General features: G+C 51.6%; 1 protein-coding gene across 1 annotated transcript in view; it reads left to right on the top strand.

Annotated features, from left to right (window-relative positions):
* The first annotated feature begins 5,775 nt into the window (after positions 1 to 5,775).
* Positions 5,776 to 23,479, top strand: part of LOC132825780 (ectonucleoside triphosphate diphosphohydrolase 2-like) — a 106,108-nt gene continuing 88,404 nt past the window's right edge. The window contains exon 1 of the mRNA XM_060841246.1: positions 5,776 to 6,058. Within this exon, the coding sequence (XP_060697229.1) occupies positions 5,945 to 6,058 (114 nt within the window). The 5' untranslated portion in view covers positions 5,776 to 5,944. The remainder of the gene's footprint in view (positions 6,059 to 23,479) is intronic.

The raw sequence follows: 23,479 nt of genomic DNA, 5'->3' as shown, positions 1-23,479 counted from the left end.
TGATGAGGGGTGAGGGTGATGAGGGTTGAGGGTGATGAGGGTGATGAGGGGTGAGGGTGATGAGGGTGATGAGGGGTGAGGGTGATGAGGGGTGAGGGTGATGAGGGTGATGAGGGTGGAGGGTGATGAGGGTGATGAGGGGTGAGGGTGATGAGGGTTGAGGGTGATGAGGGTGATGAGGGGTGAGAGTGATGAGGGTGATGAGGGTTGAGGGTGATGAGGGGTGAGGGAGATGAGGGTGATGAGGGATGAGGGTGATGAGGGTGATGAGAGTTGAGGGAGATGAGGGTGATGAGGGTGGAGGGTGATGAGGGTTGAGGGTGATGAGGGTGATGAGGGTGGAGGGTGATGAGGGGTGAGGGTGATGAGGGATGAGGGTGATGAGGGTGATGAGGGGTGAGGGTGATGAGGGGTGAGGGAGATGAGGGGTGAGGGTGATGAGGGGTGAGGGTGATGAGGGTGATGAGGGTTGAGGATGATGAGGGGTGAGGGTGATGAGGGGTGAGGGTGATGAGGGTGATGAGGGAGATGAGGGTTGAGGGAGATGAGGGTGATGAGGGTTGAGGGAGATGAGGGTGATGAGGGGTGAGGGTGATGAGGGTAATGAGGGGTGAGGGAGATGAGGGTGATGAGGGTGATGAGGGTTGAGGGTGATGAGGGTGATGAGGGTGATGGGGGTGAGGGTGATGAGGGTGATGAGGGTGGAGGGTGATGAGGGTGATGAGGGTGATGAGGGTTGAGGGTGATGAGGGTGATGAGGGTGAGGGTGATGGGGGTGAGGGTGATGAGGGTGATGAGGGGTGAGGGAGATGAGGGTGATGAGGGTGATGAGTGTGAGGGTGATGAGGGGTGAGGGTGTTGAGGGTGATGAGGGTGGAGGGTGATGAGGGTGATGAGGGTGATGAGGGTTGAGGGTGATGAGGGTGATGAGGGTGGAGGGTGATGAGGGTGATGAGGGTGAGGGTGATGAAGGGTGAGGGTGATGAGGGTGATGAGGGTGAGGGTGATGAGGGGTGAGGGTGATGTGGGGTGAGGGTGATGAGGGTGATGAGGGTTGAGGGTGATGAGGGTGATGAGGGGTGAGGGTGATGAGGGTGAGGGTGATGAGGGGTGAAGGTGATGAGGGTGATGAGGGTTGAGGGTGATGAGGGTGATGAGGGGTGAGGGTGATGAGGGTGAGGGTGATGAGGGGTGAGGGTGATGAGGGTGATGAGGGTTGAGGGTGATGAGGGTGATGAGGGGTGAGGGTGATGAGTGTGATGTGGGTTGAGGGTGATGAGGGTTGAGGGTGATGAGGGTGAGGGTGATGAGGGTGAGGGTGATGAGGGTGATGAGGGTGATGAGGGTGGAGGGAGATGAGGGTGATGAGGGTTGAGGGTGATGAGGGGTGAGGGTGATGAGGGTGATGAGGGCTGAGGGTGATGAGGGTTGAGGGTGATGAGGGTGGTGAGGGTGAGGGTGATGAGGGTGAGGGTGATGAGGGTTGAGGGTGATGAGGGGTGAGGGTGATGAGGGTGATGAGGGGTGAGGGTGATGAGGGTGATGAGGGTTGAGGGTGATGAGGGTTGAGGGTGATGAGGGTGATGAGGGTTGAGGGTGATGAGGGTTGAGGGTGATGAGGGTGATGAGGGTTGAGGGTGATGAAGGTGATGAGGGTTGAGGGAGATGAGGGGTGAGGGAGATGAGGGGTGAGGGTGATGAGGGTGATGAGGGTTGAGGGTGATGAGGGTGATGAGGGTTGAGGGTGATGAGGGTGATGAGGGTGATGAGGGTTGAGGGTGATGAGGGTGATGAGGGTTGAGGGTGATGAGGGGTGAGGGTGATGAGGGTGATGAGGGTTGAGGGTGATGAGGGGTGAGGGTGATGAGGGTGATGAGGGTTGAGGGTGATGAGGGGTGAGGGTGATGAGGGTTGAGGTGATGAGGGTGATGAGGGTTGAGGTGATGAGGGATGAGGGTGATGAGGGTTGAGGGTGCTGAGGGTGGAGGGTGATGAGGGATGAGGGTGATGAGGGGTGAGGGTGATGAGGGTTGAGGGTGATGAGGGGTGAGGGTGATGAGGGTTGAGGTGATGAGGGTGATGAGGGTTGAGTGTGATGTGGGTTGAGGGTGATGAGGGTTGAGGGTGATGAGGGTGGAGGGTGATGAGGGTGATGAGGGGTGAGGGTGATGAGGGTGATGAGTGATGAGGGAGATGAGGGTTGAGGTGATGAGGGTTGAGGGTGATGAGGGTGATGAGTGATGAGGGAGATGAGGGTTGAGGTGATGAGGGTTGAGGTGATGAGGGTTGAGTGTGATGTGGGTTGAGGGTGATGAGGGTTGAGGGTGATGAGGGGTGAGAGTGATGAGGGTGATGAGGGGTGAGGGAGATGAGGGTTGAGGTAATGAGGGTTGAGGGTGATGAGGGTGATGAGGGGTGAGGGTGATGAGGGTTGAGGGTGATGAGGGGTGAGAGTGATGAGGGTGATGAGGGTTGAGGGTGATGAGGGTTGAGGGTGTTGAGGGGTGAGGGTGATGAGGTGATGAGGGTTGAGGGTGATGAGGGTTGAGGGTGATGAGGGGTGAGGGTGATGAGGGTGATGAGGGGTGAGGGTGATGAGGGTTGAGGGTGATGAGGGGTGAGGGTGATGAGGGTGATGAGGGTTGAGGGTGATGAGGGTGATGAGGGTCGAGGGTGATGAGGGTTGAGGGTGATGAGGGGTGAGGGTGATGAGGGTTGAGGGTGATGAGGGTTGAGGGTGATGAGGGGTGAGGGTGATGAGGGGTGAGGGTGATGAGGGTGGAGGGTGATGAGGGTGATGAGGGTGGAGGGTGATGAAGGTTTAGGGAGATGAGGGTGATGAGGGGTGAGGGTGATGAGGGTTGAGGTGATGAGGGTGATGAGGGTTGAGGTGATGAGGGATGAGGGTGATGAGGGTTGAGGGTGCTGAGGGTGGAGGGTGATGAGGGATGAGGGTGATGAGGGGTGAGGGTGATGAGGGTTGAGGGTGATGAGGGGTGAGGGTGATGAGGGTTGAGGTGATGAGGGTGATGAGGGTTGAGTGTGATGTGGGTTGAGGGTGATGAGGGTTGAGGGTGATGAGGGTGGAGGGTGATGAGGGTGATGAGGGGTGAGGGTGATGAGGGTGATGAGTGATGAGGGAGATGAGGGTTGAGGTGATGAGGGTTGAGGGTGATGAGGGTGATGAGTGATGAGGGAGATGAGGGTTGAGGTGATGAGGGTTGAGGGTGATGAGGGTGATGAGTGATGAGGGAGATGAGGGTTGAGGTGATGAGGGTTGAGGTGATGAGGGTTGAGTGTGATGTGGGTTGAGGGTGATGAGGGTTGAGGGTGATGAGGGGTGAGAGTGATGAGGGTGATGAGGGGTGAGGGAGATGAGGGTTGAGGTAATGAGGGTTGAGGGTGATGAGGGTGATGAGGGGTGAGGGTGATGAGGGTTGAGGGTGATGAGGGTGATGAGGGGTTAGGGTGATGAGGGGTGAGGGTGATGAGGGTGATGAGTGATGAGGGAGATGAGGGTTGAGGTGATGAGGGTTGAGGGTGATGAGGGTGGAGAGTGATGAGGGTGATGAGGGTTGAGGGTGATGAGGGTCGAGGTGATGAGGGTTGAGGTGATGAGGGTGATGAGGGGGGAGGGTGATGAGGGTTGAGGGTGAGTAGGGTGATGAGGGGTGAGGGTAATGAGGGGTGAGGGTGATGAGGGTGATGAGGGTCGAGGGTGATGAGGGTGGAGGGTGATGAGGGTGGAGGGTGATGAGGGTGATGAGGGGTGAGGGTGATGAGGTTTGAGGGTGATGAGGGGTGAGGGTGATGAGGGTGATGAGGGTGGAGGGTGATGAGGGTGATGAGGGGTGAGGGTGATGAGGGTTGAGGGTGATGAGGGTGATGAGGGGTGAGAGTGATGAGGGTGATGAGGGGTGAGGGTGATGAGGGGTGAGGGTGATGAGGGTGATGAGGGTGGAGGGTGATGAGGGTGATGAGGGGTGAGGGTGATGAGGGTTGAGGGTGATGAGGGTGATGAGGGGTGAGAGTGATGAGGGTGATGAGGGTTGAGGGTGATGAGGGGTGAGGGAGATGAGGGTGATGAGGGATGAGGGTGATGAGGGTGATGAGAGTTGAGGGAGATGAGGGTGATGAGGGTGGAGGGTGATGAGGGTTGAGGGTGATGAGGGTGATGAGGGTGGAGGGTGATGAGGGGTGAGGGTGATGAGGGATGAGGGTGATGAGGGTGATGAGGGGTGAGGGTGATGAGGGGTGAGGGAGATGAGGGGTGAGGGTGATGAGGGGTGAGGGTGATGAGGGTGATGAGGGTTGAGGATGATGAGGGGTGAGGGTGATGAGGGGTGAGGGTGTTGAGGGTGATGAGGGAGATGAGGGTTGAGGGAGATGAGGGTGATGAGGGTTGAGGGAGATGAGGGTGATGAGGGGTGAGGGTGATGAGGGTAATGAGGGGTGAGGGAGATGAGGGTGATGAGGGTGATGAGGGTTGAGGGTGATGAGGGTGATGAGGGTGAGGGTGATGAGGGGTGAGGGTGATGAGGGTGATGAGGGTGGAGGGTGATGAGGGTGATGAGGGTGATGAGGGTTGAGGGTGATGAGGGTGATGAGGGTGAGGGTGATGGGGGTGAGGGTGATGAGGGTGATGAGGGGTGAGGGAGATGAGGGTGATGAGGGTGATGAGTGTGAGGGTGATGAGGGGTGAGGGTGTTGAGGGTGATGAGGGTGGAGGGTGATGAGGGTGATGAGGGTGATGAGGGTTGAGGGTGATGAGGGTGATGAGGGTGGAGGGTGATGAGGGTGATGAGGGTGAGGGTGATGAGGGGTGAGGGTGATGAGGGTGATGAGGGTTGAGGGTGATGAGGGTGATGAGGGTGAGGGTGATGAGGGGTGAGGGTGATGAGGGGTGAGGGTGATGAGGGTGATGAGGGTTGAGGGTGATGAGGGTGATGAGGGGTGAGGGTGATGAGGGTGAGGGTGATGAGGGGTGAAGGTGATGAGGGTGATGAGGGTTGAGGGTGATGAGGGGTGAGGGTGATGAGGGTGAGGGTGATGAGGGGTGAGGGTGATGAGGGTGATGAGGGTTGAGGGTGATGAGGGTGATGAGGGGTGAGGGTGATGAGTGTGATGTGGGTTGAGGGTGATGAGGGTTGAGGGTGATGAGGGGTGAGGGTGATGAGGGTGATGAGGGTTGAGGGTGATGAGGGTGGAGGGAGATGAGGGTGATGAGGGTTGAGGGTGATGAGGGGTGAGGGTGATGAGGGTGATGAGGGCTGAGGGTGATGAGGGTTGAGGGTGATGAGGGTGGTGAGGGTGAGGGTGATGAGGGTGAGGGTGATGAGGGTTGAGGGTGATGAGGGGTGAGGGTGATGAGGGTGATGAGGGGTGAGGGTGATGAGGGTGATGAGGGTGATGAGGGTGATGAGGGTTGAGGGTGATGAGGGTGATGAGGGTTGAGGGTGATGAGGGGTGAGGGTGATGAGGGTGATGAGGGTTGAGGGTGATGAGGGGTGAGGGTGATGAGGGTGATGAGGGTTGAGGGTGATGAGGGGTGAGGGTGATGAGGGTTGAGGGAGATGAGGGGTGAGGTGGAGCGCGATGGGGGACAGGTCGGGACTTGCCGCGGGTGTGACTGACACAAGGTCCCGGCTGCGTGTTCCGTTCGCTCCCGGGAGGGGAGTGAGTGTGTCCGGGGACACAGAGTGGGGTGTGCGGGCTACCCCTGGCCTTGCCGGGGCTGGGGGGGCTGGGGGGTGTCGGGTCTTGGGTCTTGGGTCAGGCTCTGGGACAGGCAATGTCCCGGGGCCGCTCTCCGGCTTCCAGCTGAATACAGAGTGCGTGAGCTTAACTCTGAGGGAAGAGCAGCCAATCGGCAGCACTCTGCCACAGAGAGAGAGAGAGCTCAGTGAGTGTCTGCACTCAGTGCTGCTGCTCTGCACACCTCAACATGCCTGGCCTTTACCACCTCATCATCTCCGTGGCACTCGGCGTTTTGGGAGTGTTGGGCATTATCCTGCTGTGTTCCAACACCCGGGATGTGAAGCAGCCCTCTTCCTACAAGGTGAGTGGGTCCACTGCTCCCTCTCTCTGCTCCCTGCTCGCTGACAGACTGCCTGAGGATCGCAGCCTGACAGTTACAGACGCTGAGCATAGGTCGGGAGCATCAAGGGATGAATAGCAAACAGCTCACCTGATACCTGTCGATCCCAGTGTTTCTAGAGCCCAGTGTATTTGCAAAGCTGATTGTTCAGTTGGCACCACTGTGTTGCCCTAGAAATGATAGTTTGATTTAAATTTGGTGAATGTATTTTGATATTTTTGATTTTTAATATGCCTCTTCTTTTCTGTTTGCATTCATCTTGTTTGATTTAGTTATTTCAGCGTAGTAGAAAAATTGGTGTGTTTTCAACAGTTAGTATTTCCAGTGCCCAGTGTATTTATTTTGCCCGGTGTTGACCAGATCTATGATTTACCAAGTCCAGTGTTTAGTCAGTCCATTGGTAAATGAGTCTGGTGTTTGTCTGATGTTTACCATATCCCGAGCCCAGTGTTGGCAGTGTCAGGTATTTGAATCTGGTATTCACTGAGTCCGTTGGTTGTGTCTGTATAGTTACCTGTGTACCCCTGGGGCACAGTAGGGGTATATGGGGTGGGGTGGGGGGGCGGAGCAGCTCTGCTTCTTAGAAAGATCTTGCTATAATTCTGGTCATCCTGAAAATGAGAAATGGGAGCAGGTTATATCCCACCCAGACATAAAACCTTGTCCTACCAAATAGAGTGTGGCTGACAGTTATTTAACACAGTGAGTATTTGGAATAATCTGCTCATTACTGTTCTTGTTAAAGAATAAATGGGTTCAAACCAATTGGGGATTTATTCTGAAACATCCCTTACTGCACAGAATCCTCTCTGCTGCTTTGAGACATTTCTCTTGATCTCTTTGTTCCCAGAATCAGTTGTGAAAGGTCTTGCTCACTTTCCCAGTGAATCCCAGTCTCCGTTTCCACTCATTGTCCCTTGCTGCCTGGGATCCCCTGTTTGTGTTCTTTCTCAGGCTATTACAGCTGGCACAGGTTAGGGACAGTAGCCATCCAAGTCACTGTCAATGTGATGACAGGAGACTGTAAACACAGTGAATCTACATTGTAGACCACACAGGGGCTACATCCTTAATTGTCAGGGACACATACTACAGCACCCGGTCAGCAAATCAAATAAGATTGTGTTTTCTTCTTTAGACTTGGGGAGTCAGAGAATGCAGAAGTGGGGTAAGTGCCAAAAAAGATGACATGAGTGGAAAGTATTTTACACAATGAGTTCTCGTGCAATGGAGAATGTGTCAGAGACATGTAATTTGCAACTTACAAAAGAGAATAAGGAAGTCATTGAAAGAAACAATTTCAAGAGGGTTAAGAAAGGGCAGGCCAACGGCATAAACTGGATCAGAGGCACCTTGGACAGTAACTGCTGTTTCCCAGTCAATCTCATTGTCAGAGGCAAAGGATTTCAAATGGCAATTTGATTGACATCCATAAGCAGCAACAGCTACACAGGAACACAAATAGACACACACACTGTCTCTCACTGGGGTACAGTCCCACACACACACTGACTCTCACTGGGGTACACTCCACACACTGTCTCTCACGGGGGTACACACCCACACACGCTGTCTCTCACTGAGGTACAGTCCCAGACACACTGTCTCTCACTGGGGTACAGTCCCATGCACACTGACTCTCACTGGAGTACAGTCCCAGACACACTGTCTCTCACTGGGGTACAGTCCCATGCACACTGACTCTCACTGGAGTACAGTACCACACACACTGTCTCTCACTGGGGTACAGTCCCATGCACACTGACTCTCACTGGAGTACAGTACCACACACACTGACTCTCACTGTGGTACAGTCCCACACACACTGACCTTCACTGGGGTACAGTCCCACCCACTGACTCTCACTGGGGTACAGTCCTATATACACTGACCCTCACTGGGGTACAGTCCCACACACACTGACCCTCACTGGGGTACTGTCCTATATACACTGACTCCCTGCTGATGAGAGATTTCAGTAACAAATGATGGATTTGAGAATTAGCATCATCTTCTGGGTAAAGAAAGTCCGAGACAGATTTGATTGAGGTGTCCACATTGGATTGAACAGACAGATAGGCAGAAACTATTCCCATTGGTCGCTAGATCAGGAAGCAGAGGATGTTGACGTAAGGCATTGGGTAGAAGAGCTGAGGAGAAAATGAGAAGATGAAGTGTGTAGTTCGGACCTGGAATGCACTGTATATTTGAGGCACATTCAGTCACAGCTTTCAAAAGGGTTTTGGATTAAAATCCAAAGAGAATCTAATTGTCAGGGTACAGGAAAGGGCAAAAGGACAGAGCCAAGAACCAGCACTGATACAGGCAACAGTCCACCCTCCTTTGTGTAACTGTTCTAATAATCTAAGATTATAATCAAATAGTTCTGACCTGCTTGGTCTCAGCCTGACTTTTGACAGGATACAGAATCCATTGCAAAACTGCAAACTTCTTAGACAGCAAAAGAATTCTTGTCAGTCACAACCACTTGCCAGACAGAGGTTAATTCTATACCAGTGTCGGGGAAATGGTTTATTGCTAACATGTGAATAGCACTCGGATCTCTTGGGACCTGCCACCTGGCCAGCTACTCAGAGAAATTTGAAAATAATTCATGTCACACCTTGCCCATCCTCCTGAAATCAAAAAGTCCTTTGTGGCCGATGAAGTGCAGTCACGTCAAATGTAACATTAGCAATCACCGCAGGCCCACCGTGACCCCATAAACATCGGTGTGATTATGGCCAGATAATTTGTTTGAGTGACATTGATGGGTTTGTCATAATGACAGCCCTGATATCAGCAATTTCTCACACCGAAATTCAGTTCAACATTTAGAATTTGACTTGGAGATTTTAAAAACTATAAAAGTAACTGTGAGCTCATTCAGCTGGCTACTTATTCGATTCCAACCTCAGGCACCTGTCGGTGTGGAGTTTGCACATTCTCCCTGTGTCTGCGTGGGTGGGTCCGGTTTCCTCCTATAGTCCAAAGGTATGCAGGTCAGGTGAATCGGCCATGCTAAATTGCCCATAGAGCTAGGTGCATGAGTCAGGGGTAAATATAGGGGAGTGGGTTGCTCTACAGAGAGTCGGTGTGGACTTGTTGGGCCGAAGGGCCTGTTTCCACACTGTAGCAAATCGCATCAACACGAACTGCTCGGAAGTATTGTTTTATTCAGTTGGGGTAAGTGTTTGTGTGGGCGTCAGCTATCTAGGACAGCAAACCATGGAGCTGAGCAATAACCACTTCCTCAAGAAGCTTTCTCCAGCCCAGCTCACAAACATCATCTCACCATCAGCCTTTCTCAGCTCACCAGCTGCTGAAGCCCTCAACAGTGTCATTGCTGTTGCCTGACATTTCGATACTAACTCACTCCTGCGTGGTCTCCCACAGTCAACTCTCATCAAAGTTCTTTTGTCTTTTCACTGTTTTGTGACAGAGTTCCATTCCCCGATTGGTTTGCTCTGTGGTTGGGCTCCAGCTCTGTTTAGATTCCTAAAGTAGTGCTGCTGGAGATGAGGAAACTCCTGCATCTACATTTACAGCACAAAGGGGAACATCTTCCCCACACCAGCCCACAGCCCCTGCTGCCTGACACCACATTGTCCAGAATTCCATGCACTGAGTCGACAATTTTATTCTCTGCTGTGATATTGATGCTTGTTTCTCCTGGTTGTTTGTAACACAGTTAGCACGCACTTCTAGTATTGAGGGAGTGATATCTGGTCACCGGTTTGACTCACGTACCCTGCAGAATGCTTTGTAATTCATAAATGTTTTTGTTGAATTCTCTAAAGAATCTCTAGTTGAAAAGCTCTTGGTGTTAACAACTCATTGAGAGTGAGCAGCTTGTTAATAACAATGAGATATTTGCACTGTTCAAAGTACTGGCCTATTGACATAGTCTGGTATCTTTTTGATCTGTATATACTCTTTGCTAAATCTGCTTGCTCTGTTCCGATTAATGCCACCTTACACTGTACAGCTGTTGTCGTTTGGTACACATTCAGTAGTTACATCATTGAAGTCCACGTGGCAAATTGCGAATTTCCTTTGTATTCTGAAGAGAGATCAATAGTTTAGTCACTTTCAATTGTGACCTGTATATCAGTCATTTTAAATCTATTGTTGTTGCTCCTTTTAAGAATGGGAATAGTCTCTCCCAACCTACACTGTTCAGCCTGCTCATGGTTTTGACCTCTGAACCTACTCTCCAACAGTCCCAACCTCTTCAATCCATCCTCATCACTGAAGTTCCTCACTCTCTCCAATGTGTCCTATAGTGTCCAGGAACCTTCAGCTGACACCTACAAGTATCTGGTCCCTCATCTCCGAATTTCCCTTCCTACACCTTTGTCTGACTTAGAATCATAGAATTCCCTACAGAGTGGAAGCAGGCCATTCAGCCCATCAAGTCCACACCAACCTTCCAAAGAGCATCCCACCCAGACCCACCCTATCTCTGTATTTCCCTTGGCTAATCCACCTCGCCTGCACGTCCTTGGACGATTGAAGATGGCCAGTCTACCAAACCTGCAGATTTTTGGACTGTGGGAGGAAACCGGAGCACCCGGAGGAAACACTCGCAGACACGGGGAGAATGTGCAAACTCCACACAGACAGTCACCCGAGGCTGGAGTCGAACCTGGGTCCCTGGCGCTGTGAGGCAGCAGAGCTAACCCCTGTGCCACCGTGCTGTCCTGCTGCATTGGAGATGCTGTTAAATACCCATTACTTAGATCAAGCTTTGGGTCATTTGCTTTAACATCCCCTTATGTGGTATCATACATTGATTTAAAGCGCTCCTGTGAGGCGTCTGATGGTTTTATTATGTGGTGTTTTGTAAAATGTACTTAGCTGTTGTAACTTGGGTGTGACTCCTCATGGTCTATTAAAGAGAGTAGTATCAGTTCCACATAATTGGACCTTCATTACCCAATAGAGGAGAGAAATTGCTGGGATGCATCTGTCCCATCACCAGTTTTGTGCCTGTCCACGTGGGGGTTAATAGCATGTTCGGGGATTAGTGTTTGGGATTGTCCTGAGGGTGTTTGGATTTCAGGTGGCCATGGTAGTGTACCCCAAACCCCTTGCTGCTACACCCAAGGGCTCATCAAAACCCAGCCTGCCCTTACCCTCCCCAACACAACCACCCTCGCATTTAGATTCTCACCACATACCCCACTGGGCAAAGGACCCTTTATGACTTCAGCACCCAGAGATGGTCACCCAGCTCTGCTGGAGTACAGAATGAAGGTGAAAACAACACTATTGTCAAAATTGGCAATTTGCCACAAATAGAGAAAGAAAACTTGCAGTGAAAATGAAGGAACAAAGTATTTATGTTTTTTTGTCCACTGATCCATGTAAGTTAGTGCATAAACAAAGACAAAAGTGCTTTCAACAGAGTGAAAATGAATACTGTATATTCATACGTAAAAGTTGATCTTTTTAGACTATTTTTAAGGCTAAGTTTATAAGGTGGACTATGAGATGAATACTCCTTTTGAGGGGCTGAAATTATGCTACAGTCCAAACACCACCTCATGACAGAAGCCGAATTTGCTCTAAATAAATAAAGAAACAAAAACAATAAATTATGGTAATTAACAGATAAAGAAAATAGAAGCAAAAAGGAATTCGTGAGCTTTTATTTACATGTGCAAAAATTAAAGTCAAAATATAATACTGATTTGAATGACAATTACATGTTACATCTTAAATGAAACATGCCGGATACAAAATGATATCATGGATCCTCTTCATCTTCCCAGTCTGAAGTTAGCGGTAGCACATCATCTGCTGCATCTTCTCCATCTATGTCACCCTGTAGATAATCGCCCTCTGTACTATTCACTGTATTCAAAGTTCCATTTTTCTTGAATGATTTGAAAACAGTGTCAACTTTTATTTCCTTCCATGAAAACAATGATCCATTCATAGATCAGTGACAGTGATGGAGCCCACGTACTGCTTCCTTTGTGTATGTTTTTTTTCTCCATCCAGTCATTCCACTTCATTCTCATCAGGTCCTTAAATGGCTGATTGATCCAACATCTATTGGTATCAAACACTTGTAAGTCTGCTGGGAATTACAGCTACGTCAGTGCTATGTGAGCAGATGTTGGCAACAACATTCTTCACTAGATCTGATCTAATCTGGTCCCAGACGAGCAAACTCTTTTCCTTGTGTAATCCACCAGGTCATAAATTCCAAACTTCCTTTACCCATTTTCGACATCCACCTTCCTCTATCCAGCCTGATGGATACACATGGATGACAATTCTTTTTTGGAAATTTCTCCTTCGGCAAAGTTTTTCTCTTCAAAGCAGTCATTGGTTTTAACTTAGTGTCATCAGCCATACAAGAAAGAACAAAAATAAACCTACTTTTTTCATGGCCAGTGGTTCTCGCCAGTACTGTTTTTTCTCTCCTTTTTGGTTCACAGTTCGATGTCAAGAGCGATAGGCGTTTCACCCATGTTTCCGATGATGATTTGTGATTACAAACCGGTGAAATTGTAATATCTTATATTTTAGTTCAGCCACTTTTCACAGAGTCATAACAGCATGGGGAAACAGCTCTTGGCCCAATCTGGTCCATGCTGACTAAAATGGCCGCCCATTTCCCTGCACTTGGCCCATATCCTGCTCCACGTTTCTAATCTATTGGTATAAACCAGGCCAGACCCCCTCAAAATATTTCAAGAAAGTTGCCCAGACCCTAACTTTGCGAGTTGTCTTAAGTAGGTGTAGAGTGGATTTTTCAGGAGGGATGCAGTTGGTCAAACTCTGTAGTTTTAAACAAAACCGAACACATTTACAAAATTACCAAACGAAACACAACTAAAGAGAACAGAATACAGAATAGCTTAAAACCTATCCGAAAACCCAACAGATCATCCCAACTTAGCGATGTAGTTCCAATACTTGCAACAATTCCCCTTGACACCCCTTGGCACCAAAGGTAAAATCAAACACAGGGTCTTACAGGAGAGCAGTCAGAGAGAGGGCGGATCTGCCTGGACCTGCTCCCATGGGTCCATCAGCTTCACAACTGCCTGACTGCTTTCAGTGAATAGCCAGACAGCCAAAAACCAAACCAAACCAGAGAAAAGCTGAGCTGGGAGAACCAGACACTACCCTTTCATTGTACGAGTGTTGTGTTTTTAAAAGCTTGAAAAGCTTTTTGCCTGAGGCAGTACCTGTTAGCTATCATCAAATTGGCCCTAAAACCCATCCAAACCCAGACTTTGTGTTTTTACAACCTCCTGAAAAAAACACAAGGACAATATAACTTTGTTAAAGGAACTGCATCATCACACCACGCATTTGTCCAAGTGCTTTTTAAATATTGTTAACATATCCACTTCAAACACTTCCACTGGCAGCTCATTCCATCAGCGTACCACCCTCTGTGTAAAAAAGTTACCCCTCAGGTTCCCTTTTATTCTTTCCCCTCTAACCTTAAACTGATGCCCTCCAGTCCTTGATTCCCGATCCTGGGGAAAAGACTGAGTGCATTCACCCTATCCAGACCTCTCATGATCTTATACACTTCTATAAAATCCCCCTCAGTCTCCTACCCTCTAAAGAAAAAAGCTCTAACTTGTCCAACCCCTCCCTAATACTCAGACTGTTGAGTCCAGGCAACATCCTTGTAAATTTCTTCTGCACTTTTTCCAGTTTAATAACATCCTTCCTGTAGCAAGGTGGCCAAAACTGAATGCTATGATCCAAGTGCACCCTCACCAACATCGGCTACAACTGCAACATAACTTCCCAACTTCTATACTCGCTCTGACTGGTGAAGGCCAGTGTGCCAAAAGCCTTCTTCACTGCCCTGTCTACCTGGGACTCCACTTTCAGAGAACCGTGCACCTGACCTCCAAGGTCCCTCTGTTCCACTACACTCCTTAAGGCCCTACCACTCACCATGAAACTCTACCTTGATTTGACTTTCCAAAATGCAAGACCTCACAGTTATCTCTATTAAACTCCATTTACCATTTCCCAGCCCACTTCCCCAGCTGGTCAAAGTCCTGCTGCAATTTCTGATAACCTTCCTTTTGTGAAATCTTACTTCTCTGCTGAAGTATGAAGCCATGCTTTCTCATGAACCCTGTGCATCATCCAGCACTTTCCTTAAAATCCAAAATTCCATCCTTCTTTAACGGATTTCATGCCTGGATTCAGACGGCCTCACAACTAACATACTTTTCCATTTTGATGATTGTCAAGAACCCACTCAGCAACTAATTTTTCCAACTGTGTCCACCAGCTCGGTTTACCTCTGTTGGCACACTGTTGTTTTAGCTTTGTCTGAAGGTGGTTGCATATCTTTCTCCACTCTCTTACACTTTTCTCTGAAACACAAAATTCTCTTGCTGTTACACAGTTATTTGTCTTCTCTACAACTTCAATAACTTTCAGTTTGAACGCTGCTGTATATTTTTTGTTTCTTTTGAGGACATTTTTACACAAAATGATGAAGAAATTTCAAAACCTCAAGTAGGGGGTGGCACAGTGGCACCGTGGTTAGCACTGCTGCCTCACAGCGCCTGAGACCCAGGTTCAATTCCCGCCTCAGGCAACTGACTGTGTGGAGTTTGCACGTTCTCCCCGTGTCTGCGTGGGTTTCCTCCGGGTGCTCCGGTTTCCTCCCACAGTCCAAAGATGTGCAGGTCAGGTGAATTGTCCATGCTAAATTGCCCGTAGTGTTAGGTGAAGGGGAACATGTAGGGGTATGGGTGGGTTTCGCTTCGGCGGGTCAGTGTGGACTTGTTGGGCTGAAGGGCCTGTTTCCACTACTGCAAGTAATCCAATCTAATCTAGGTATTACACAAGGTTGGTTGTCTCCAGACTCTTGGGTGTGAATTGTACATCAAATCACATAATAGCACAAAAATAATTTGTTTCATCATTTAAACACTTATGGACAGGATAATACCTCAACTCACAAATGTTGATCTGTTATCAGTGAAGAACTAGGGTCAACTTTTATACAAGATGTATAAAAGATTCCAGATATTTTGGTCAAACATACGGGGATGACTGTTACAAGAGGTTGACTTTTACTCAACTTTATCCGATAATTAGGAAAGGATTTTAGACGAAGTTATGTGTGTGTTTCGCGATTATTGTATGTGGGAGATTCACTAACACTGTTCCAGCTGAACACACCTAGAGCGGGAAATGGTCTCTGTCTCACATCTCTCCAATTCATAGTCACTGAGCTTGAGTGCAAGTTGGAAAGAGAGCACAAATTCCTCAGCACCAACCCTCCGATAGTGCGGCACACCCTCAGCACCAACCCTCCGACAGTGCAGCACTCTCTCAGTACTGACCCTTCGAGTGTGCAGCACTCTCTCAGTACTGACCCTCTGACAGTGCAGCAATCCCTCAGTACTGACCCTCTGACAGCGCGGCACTCCCTCAGTACTGACCCTCTGACAGTGCAGCAATCCCTCAGTACTGACCCTCTGACAGTGCAGCACTCCCTCAGCACTGACCCTCCGACAGTGCGGCACTCCCTCAGCACTGACACCCCAACAGCGTGGCACTCCCTCAGCACTGAACCTCCGACAGTGCGGCGCTCCCTCAGCACTGACACACGATGGTGCGGCACCCCCTCAGCACTGACCCTCCGACTGTGCGGCACCCCCTCAACACTGACCCTCCGACAGTGCGGCACTCCCTCAGCACTGATCCTCGATGGTGCGGCACTCCCTCAGCACTGGCCCTCCGACTGCGGCACTCCCTCAGAACTGACCCTCCAACAGTGCAGCGCTCCCTCGGTACTGACTCTCCAACAGTGCCCACTCCCTCAGTACTGACCCTCGGACAGTGCGGCACTCCCTCAGCACTGACCCTCCGACAGTGCGGCACTCCCTCAGCCCTGACCCTCCGACAGTAAGGCACTCCCTCAGCACTGAGCCTCGATGGTGCGGCACTCCCTCAGCACTGACCCTCTGACTGTGTGGCACTCCCTCAACACTGACCCTCCAACAGTGCGGCACTCCCTCGGCACTGACCCTCCGACAGTGCCCACTCCCTCAGTACTGACCCTCCGACAGTGCCCACTCCCTCAGCACTGACCCTCCGACAGTGCGGCGCTCCCTCAGCACTGACCCTCTGACAGTGCGGCACTCCCTCAGCACTGACTCACCGATAGTGCGGCACTCCCTCAGCACTGACTCACCGATAGTGCGGCACTCCCTCAGCACTGACTCACCGATAGTGCGGCACTCCCTCAGCACTGACCTTCCGATAGTGCGGCGCTCCCTCAGCACTGACCCTCTGACAGTGCGGCACTGTTTCAGCACTGACCTTCCGATAGTGCCCACTCCCTCAGCACTGACCCTCTGACAGTGCGGCGCTCCCTCAGCACTGACCCTCTGACAGTGCGGCACTGTTTCAGCACTGACCCTCTGAAAGTGCGGCACTCCCACAGCACTGACCCTCTGACAGTGCGGCACTCCCTCAGCACTGACCCTCCGACTGTGCGGCACTCCCTCAACACTGACCCTCCGACAGTGCAGCACTCCCTCAGTACTGACCCTCCGACAGTGCAGCACTCCCTCAGCACTGATCCTCGATGGTGCGGCACTCCCTCAGCACTGACCCTCCGACAGTGCCCACTCCCTCAGTACTGACCCTCTGACAGTGCCCACTCCCTCAGTACTGACCCTCCGACAGTGCCCACTCCCTCAGCACTGACCCTCCAACAGTGCGGCACTCCCTCAGCACTGACCCTCCAACAGTGCGGCACTCCCTCAGCACTGACCCTTCGACGGTGCGGCACTCCCTCAGCACTGACCCACCGACAGTGCGGCGCTCACTCAGCACTGACCCTCTGACAGTGCGGCGCTCCCTCAGCACTGACCCTCTGACAGTGCGGCACTGTTTCAGAACTGACCCTCCGACAGTGCCCACTCCCTCAGCACTGACCCTCTGATAGTGCAGCGCTCCCTCAGCACTGACCCTCTGACATGGCGGCACTCCCTCAGCACTGACCCACCGACAGTGCGGCACTGTTTCAGCACTGACCCTCCGACAGTGCCCACTCTCTCAGCACTGACCCTCTGACAGTGCGGCGCTCCCTCAGCACTGACCCTCTGACAGTGCGGCGCTCCCTCAGCACTGACCCACCGACAGTGCGGCACTCCCTCAGCACTGACCCTCCGACAGTGCGGCACTCCCTCAGCACTGACCCTCCAACAGTGCGGCACTGTTTCAGCACTGACTCTCTGACAGTGTGGCACTGTTTCAGCACTGACCCTCCGACAGTGCCCACTCCCTCAGCACTGACCCTCTGACAGTGCGGCGCTCCGTCAGCACTGACCTTCTGACAGTGCGGCACTCCCTCAGCACCGACCCTCTGACAGTGCGGCACTCCCTCAGCACTGACCCACCGACAGTGCGGCACTCCCTCAGCACTGACCCTCCGACTGTGCGGCGCTCCCTCAGCACTGACCCTCCGACTGTGCGGCACTCCCTCAACACTGACCCTCCGACAGTGCGGCACTCCCTCGGCAATGACCCTCCGACAGTGCGGCACTCCCTCAGCACTGATCCTCGATGGTGCGGCACTCCCTCAACACTGACCCTCCGACAGTGCGGCACTCTCTCAACACTGACCCTCTGACAGTGCGGCATTCCCTCAGTACTGACCCTCTGACAGTGCCCACTCCCTCAGTACTGACCCTCCGACAGTGCGGCACTCCCTCAGCACTGAGCCTCGATGGTGCGGCACTCCCTCAGCACTGACCCTCTGACTGTGTGGCACTCCCTCAACACTGACCCTCCGACAGTGCGGCACTCCCTCGGCACTGACCCTCCGACAGTGCGGCACTCCCTCAGCACTGATCCTCGATGGTGCGGCACTCCCTCAGCACTGGCCCTCCGACAGCGGCACTCCCTCAACACTGACCCTCCGACAGTGCGGCACTCTCTCAACACTGACCCTCTGACAGTGCGGCATTCCCTCAGCACTGACCCTCTGACAGTGCAGCACTCCCTCAGTCCTGACTCTCCGACAGTGCCCACTCCCTCAGTACTGACCCTCCGACAGTGCGGCACTCCCTCAGCACTGAGCCTCGATGGTGCGGCACTCCCTCAGCACTGACCCTCTGACTGTGTGGCACTCCCTCAACACTGACCCTCCGACAGTGCGGCACTCCCTCGGCACTGACCCTCCGACAGTGCCCACTCCCTCGGCACTGACCCTCCGACAGTGCCCACTCCCTCGGCACTGACCCTCCGACAGTGCCCACTCCCTCAGTACTGACCCTCTGACAGTGCCCACTCCCTCAGCCCTGACCCACCGACAGTGCGGCGCTCCCTCAGCCCTGACCCACCGACAGTGCGGCGCTCCCCCAGCCCTGACCCACCGACAGTGCGGCGCTTCCTCAGCACTGACCCTCTGACAGTGCGGCACTCCCTCAGCACTGACCCTCTGACAGTGTGGCACTCCCTCAGCACTGACCCACCGATAGTGCGGCGCTCCCTCAGCACTGACCCTCTGACAGTGCGGCGCTCCCTCAGCACTGACCCTCTGACAGTGCGGCGCTCCCTCAGCACTGACCCTCTGACAGTGCGGCGCTCCCTCAGCACTGACCCTCTGACAGTGCGGCGCTCCCTCAGCACTGACCCTCTGACAGTGCAGCACTCCCTCAGCACTGACCCTCTGACAGTGCGGCACTGTTTCAGCACTGACCCTCTGACAGTGCCCACTCCCTCAGCACTGACCCTCTGACAGTGCGGCGCTCCCTCAGGACTGACCCTCTGACAGTGCGGCACTCCCTCAGCACTGACCCACCGACAGTGCGGCACTGTTTCAGCACTGACCCTCCGACAGTGCCCACTACCTCAGCACTGACCCTCTGACAGTGCGGCGCTCCCTCAGCACTGACCCTCTGACAGTGCGGCACTCCCTCAGCACTGACCCTCGGACAGTGCGGCACTCCCTCAGCACTGACCCTCGGACAGTGCGGCACTCCCTCAGCACTGACCCTCGGACAGTGCGGCACTCCCTCAGCACTGACCCTCGGACAGTGCGGCACTCCCTCAGCACTGACCCTCGGACAGTGCGGCACTCCCTCAGCACTGACCCTCTGACAGTGCGGCGCTCCCTCAGCACTGACCCTCTGACAGTGCGGCGCTCCCTCAGCACTGACCCTCTGACAGTGCGGCGCTCCCTCAGCACTGACCCTCTGACAGTTCGGCACTCCCTCAGCACTGACCCACCGACAGTGCGGCACTGTTTCAGCACTGACCCTCCGACAGTGCCCACTACCTCAGCACTGACCCTCTGACAGTGCGGCACTGTTTCAGCACTGACCCTCTGACAGTGCCCACTCCCTCAGCACTGACCCTCTGACAGTGCGGCGCTCCCTCAGGACTGACCCTCCGACAGTGCGGCACTCCCTCAGCACTGACCCTCCGACAGTGCGGCACTCCCTCAGCACTGACCCTCTGACAGTGCGGCACTGTTTCAGCACTGACCCTCCGACAGTGCCCACTCACTCAGCACCGACCCTCTGACAGTGCGGCACTCCCTCAGCACTGACCCTCCGACAGTGCGGCACTCCCTCAGCACTGACCCTCCGACAGTGCGGCACTCCCTCAGCACTGACCCTCCGACAGTGCGGCACTCCCTCAGCACTGACCCTCCGACAGTGCGGCACTCCCTCAGCACTGACCCTCTGACAGTGCGGCACTGTTTCAGCACTGACCCTCCGACAGTGCCCACTCACTCAGCACCGACCCTCTGACAGTGCGGCACTCCCTCAGCACTGACCCTTCGACGGTGCGGCACTCCCTCAGCACTGACCCTCTGACAGTGTGGCACTGTTTCAGCACGGAAACTTTCCATGCTGACCATTATCCCAAACTAAACTAGTCCCACCTATCTGCGCTTGGCCCATATCCATCCAAACATGTCTTATTCATTTATTTATCCAAATGTCTTTCTAAAATACGGATAAAATGTTCAACTGGAAGTTCATTCCACACGTGAACCACTCTCTGTGTAAACAAACTGCCCTTCATGTCTTTTTAAAATATTTCTCCTTTCAACTTAAAAGTAGTCTTTAGTCTTGTAATTCCCTATCCTTGGGAAAAGACACCTACCGTTAACTTTATCTGTACCCCTCATGATTTTATAAACTTCTATAAAGTCACCCCTCAACCTCCCATGCTCCAGTTAAAAATGTTCTAGCCTATCTAGCTGCTCCTTATAACGCCATTTCCAGCATCACCCTGGTAAATCTGAACCCTCTCCAGCTGAATAATATCCTTCTTATAACAGGGAGACTTCTAGAGCATTGTACTCAGTACTCTAGCAAAGGCCTTACCAACATTCGGTACAATCTCCTAACTCCTATACTCAAAGGTCTGAGCAATGAAGGGAAATATACTCAATGTCTTCAGAATAATTCTGTCTACATGTGACGCAAACTTCAAAGAATTATGTACCGGCATCCCTTGGTCTCTCTGTTGAACAACATTGTCTAAAGTCCTACTTTTAATTGTGTAAATCTTCCCGATGTTTGTTTGTGTCACCAATATGCAATACCTGGCATTTATCCAAATTAAACTCTACCTGCCATTCTTCAGCCCATTGGCCCAGTTGTTCAAGATCACTTTGTAATTTTAATGTTGACTGTCCGTGATACAACCAATTTTGGTGTCATCTGCAAACATACTAACCTTGTCTTCTATATTCTCGTCTAAATCATTTCTGTAAATGACAAACAAAAGAGGAACCAAAACCGATCCAGTATGAGAAACAACCCTCCATCATCACTCGTGTCTCCTGCCATTAAACCAATTCTGTACCCAATTGGCAAGCTCTCATGTGACCTAACTTTACTCATTAGTCTACCATGTAGAACCTTGTCATATTCATATAACCAAGGTCTACTGCTCTGCCCTCATTCATCTTCGAGTTTCTGAGACACAATTTCCCTTGCACAAAACCTTGCTGACTATCCCTAATCATTCCTTGCCTCTCCACATGCTCGTAAATCCTACCTTTCAGAATCACCGCCATCAATATACCCACCATCAAAGTCAGAGTCACAAGACCTCTCCTTACATCCCTTCTTAAGCAAAGGCGGTATATTAGCCACCCTCCAGGCATGCAGCACCTCACTCGTATTTATAGATGATACAAATATTTCTACAAGGGGCGCCCGCAATGTCTTCCCTAACTTCCCACAATATCCTGGGATACACTAAATCAGGTCCTGGAGATTTATCCACTTTTATTTATTCTACGACCTCCGGCTGAGACTTTCTGTGAAGTAACTGTTTTTAAAACATTAGTGTTTCTTTCCTTGAGTTCTCTGGCCTCCAATTCTTTCTCCACAGTAAAAACTGACACAAAATATTCATTTAACATCTCTCCAATCTCAAGGTTCAACACAAAGACGTTCTCTTTGATCTCTAAGGGGCCTAATCTCTTTTTAGTTGTTCTCTTGCTCTTATGGTATGTGTCCAATCTCTTTGGATTATCTTTAACCTAACAGGGTTACCTCATATCCCCTCCCTGCCTTACTGGTCTCCCTCTTAAGAATGCCCCTACACTCTTTGTACTGTTCAAGAGTCGTAGACTCGTCCAGCATGGAAACAGATCCTTTAGTCCAATCAGTCCATGCCGACCATAATCCCAAATCAAACTCATCCCACTTGCCTGCACTTGGCCCATATCCCATTCTTATTCATATACTTATCCAAATGTCTTTGAAATGTTGTATGTGCACCCACATCCACCACTTCCTCTGCAAGTTCATTCCACACACAAAACACTCTCTGTGTAAAAAATTGTCTCTCATGTATTTTTAAAATCTTTGTCCTCTCACCTTAAAAGAAAATTCCCCGTAGTCTTGAGGTTCCCCCACCGTAGGGAAAAGCTATCTGCCAATCACCTTATCCATACCCCTCTATAAGGTCACCACGGAACCTCCTACGCTGTGGTAAAACAGGTCCCAGTCTGTAAATTCATTTGTATCCAGTTTCCTTTTTCTAATGTATACTTCTTTTTCCACTGTCAACAAGAATCTCAATATCTTTATTCATCTATTGTTCCCTAATCCTAGCAGCCTTACCCTGTGACTCTAACAGGAACATAATAACGCGGAGCTCTCTGTTGTTGTGTGGGAGTTGCCAACAGCTGGTATTCTCCTTAGGTAAACACCAGCTGATGCCTCCCTGCTTTTTACTGGAACCTGGGATCTCTGTGTCATAATTGGACAAACTCCAGTTGGATGGGGGGGAGGGGGTGAAGTGGATGGGGAAGTGTGACTGAAATGGAAAGGCAGGCAGCAAAAGAGAGGGTTGTGAGGTCAGGATTGGTGTACAGTGCTGAAGACTGACTCAGTGACAGAACAGGATACAGGTTGTGAGGTGGACACGAGGCGCAGAGAGTAAAGACACGATCAAGGAGCGGACGGTGAGCAGGGGGCGAGCAGAGCCTGAGGCAGCGTCGAAAATAGGTACTGAAGGGAGGTTTGAATTGTCTGGTCGTTGGCCGCAGTTACACAGAGAGAGAGAGAGAGGTGCTGGGCTGGCCAATGGTCATGGGCTGGCTCGCTAGAAGAAGATGGAATCCTCAGATTCGATGGCAAGATGTGGAGAAACGCTGTGGGACTGACAGGGGCAGATGGAGAAGGCAGCATTGCAGCAAAGCTGTAGTGAATCCCAAAGGAAGAGGGCCCAGGGGCTGGGGCAACAAGTAGGCCCAGGACTCAGGAAAGACCCTTTCCCTCACCCTCCTTTCTCCCACCCACTCCCTGCCCTTCCTGCAGACATCCCCCCCCCCCCCCACAACCTCCCCGTGCTCCCCTCCCCCACCCCAACCTCTGGTTCTCTCCCAATCCTCTCCTGAACCCTCCCCCTCTGCTTCCTCGGTCCCGATCTCCCGACCAGTCCTGATCTGTCCCCCCTCCTCCTCGTCCCAATCTCCCCCTCTCCCGGGTCCCATCCCCTCGGAACATCGGATTTAAAGTGGTTCCCAGCACACATGCGCTGCTGTCAGCAAACACAGGCTAGAAATTCAAAGGTTTCTATTAAATCACCCTCATGTTTCTAAATTCCAGTGAATATCATCCTAACTGATGCAGTGTCTCTTCATACCTAAGTCCTGCCTCCCCTCCCCCCAGGAATCAGGCTGATAAACTCCATTACATACGTGCCATAGCCAGAATATCCTTCTCAGGTTAGGAGACCAAATCACCCCAGGGTGTGGTCTCACCAAGACCTTGTACGGTTTACAGCAGTACATGCCTGCTCCTATACTCGAACCGTCTCGCTGTGAAGGCCAACAGCCTGCTGATCCTGCATACTGACTCTCAGGCACAGGCTGAACAAGGACAC

The sequence above is a fragment of the Hemiscyllium ocellatum genome, chromosome 21 (assembly GCF_020745735.1).
Source record: "Hemiscyllium ocellatum isolate sHemOce1 chromosome 21, sHemOce1.pat.X.cur, whole genome shotgun sequence".
NCBI lineage: Eukaryota > Metazoa > Chordata > Chondrichthyes > Orectolobiformes > Hemiscylliidae > Hemiscyllium > Hemiscyllium ocellatum.
Note: the sequence above shows the minus strand (reverse complement) of the source record. Positions and strands in the feature narration are given on the sequence as shown.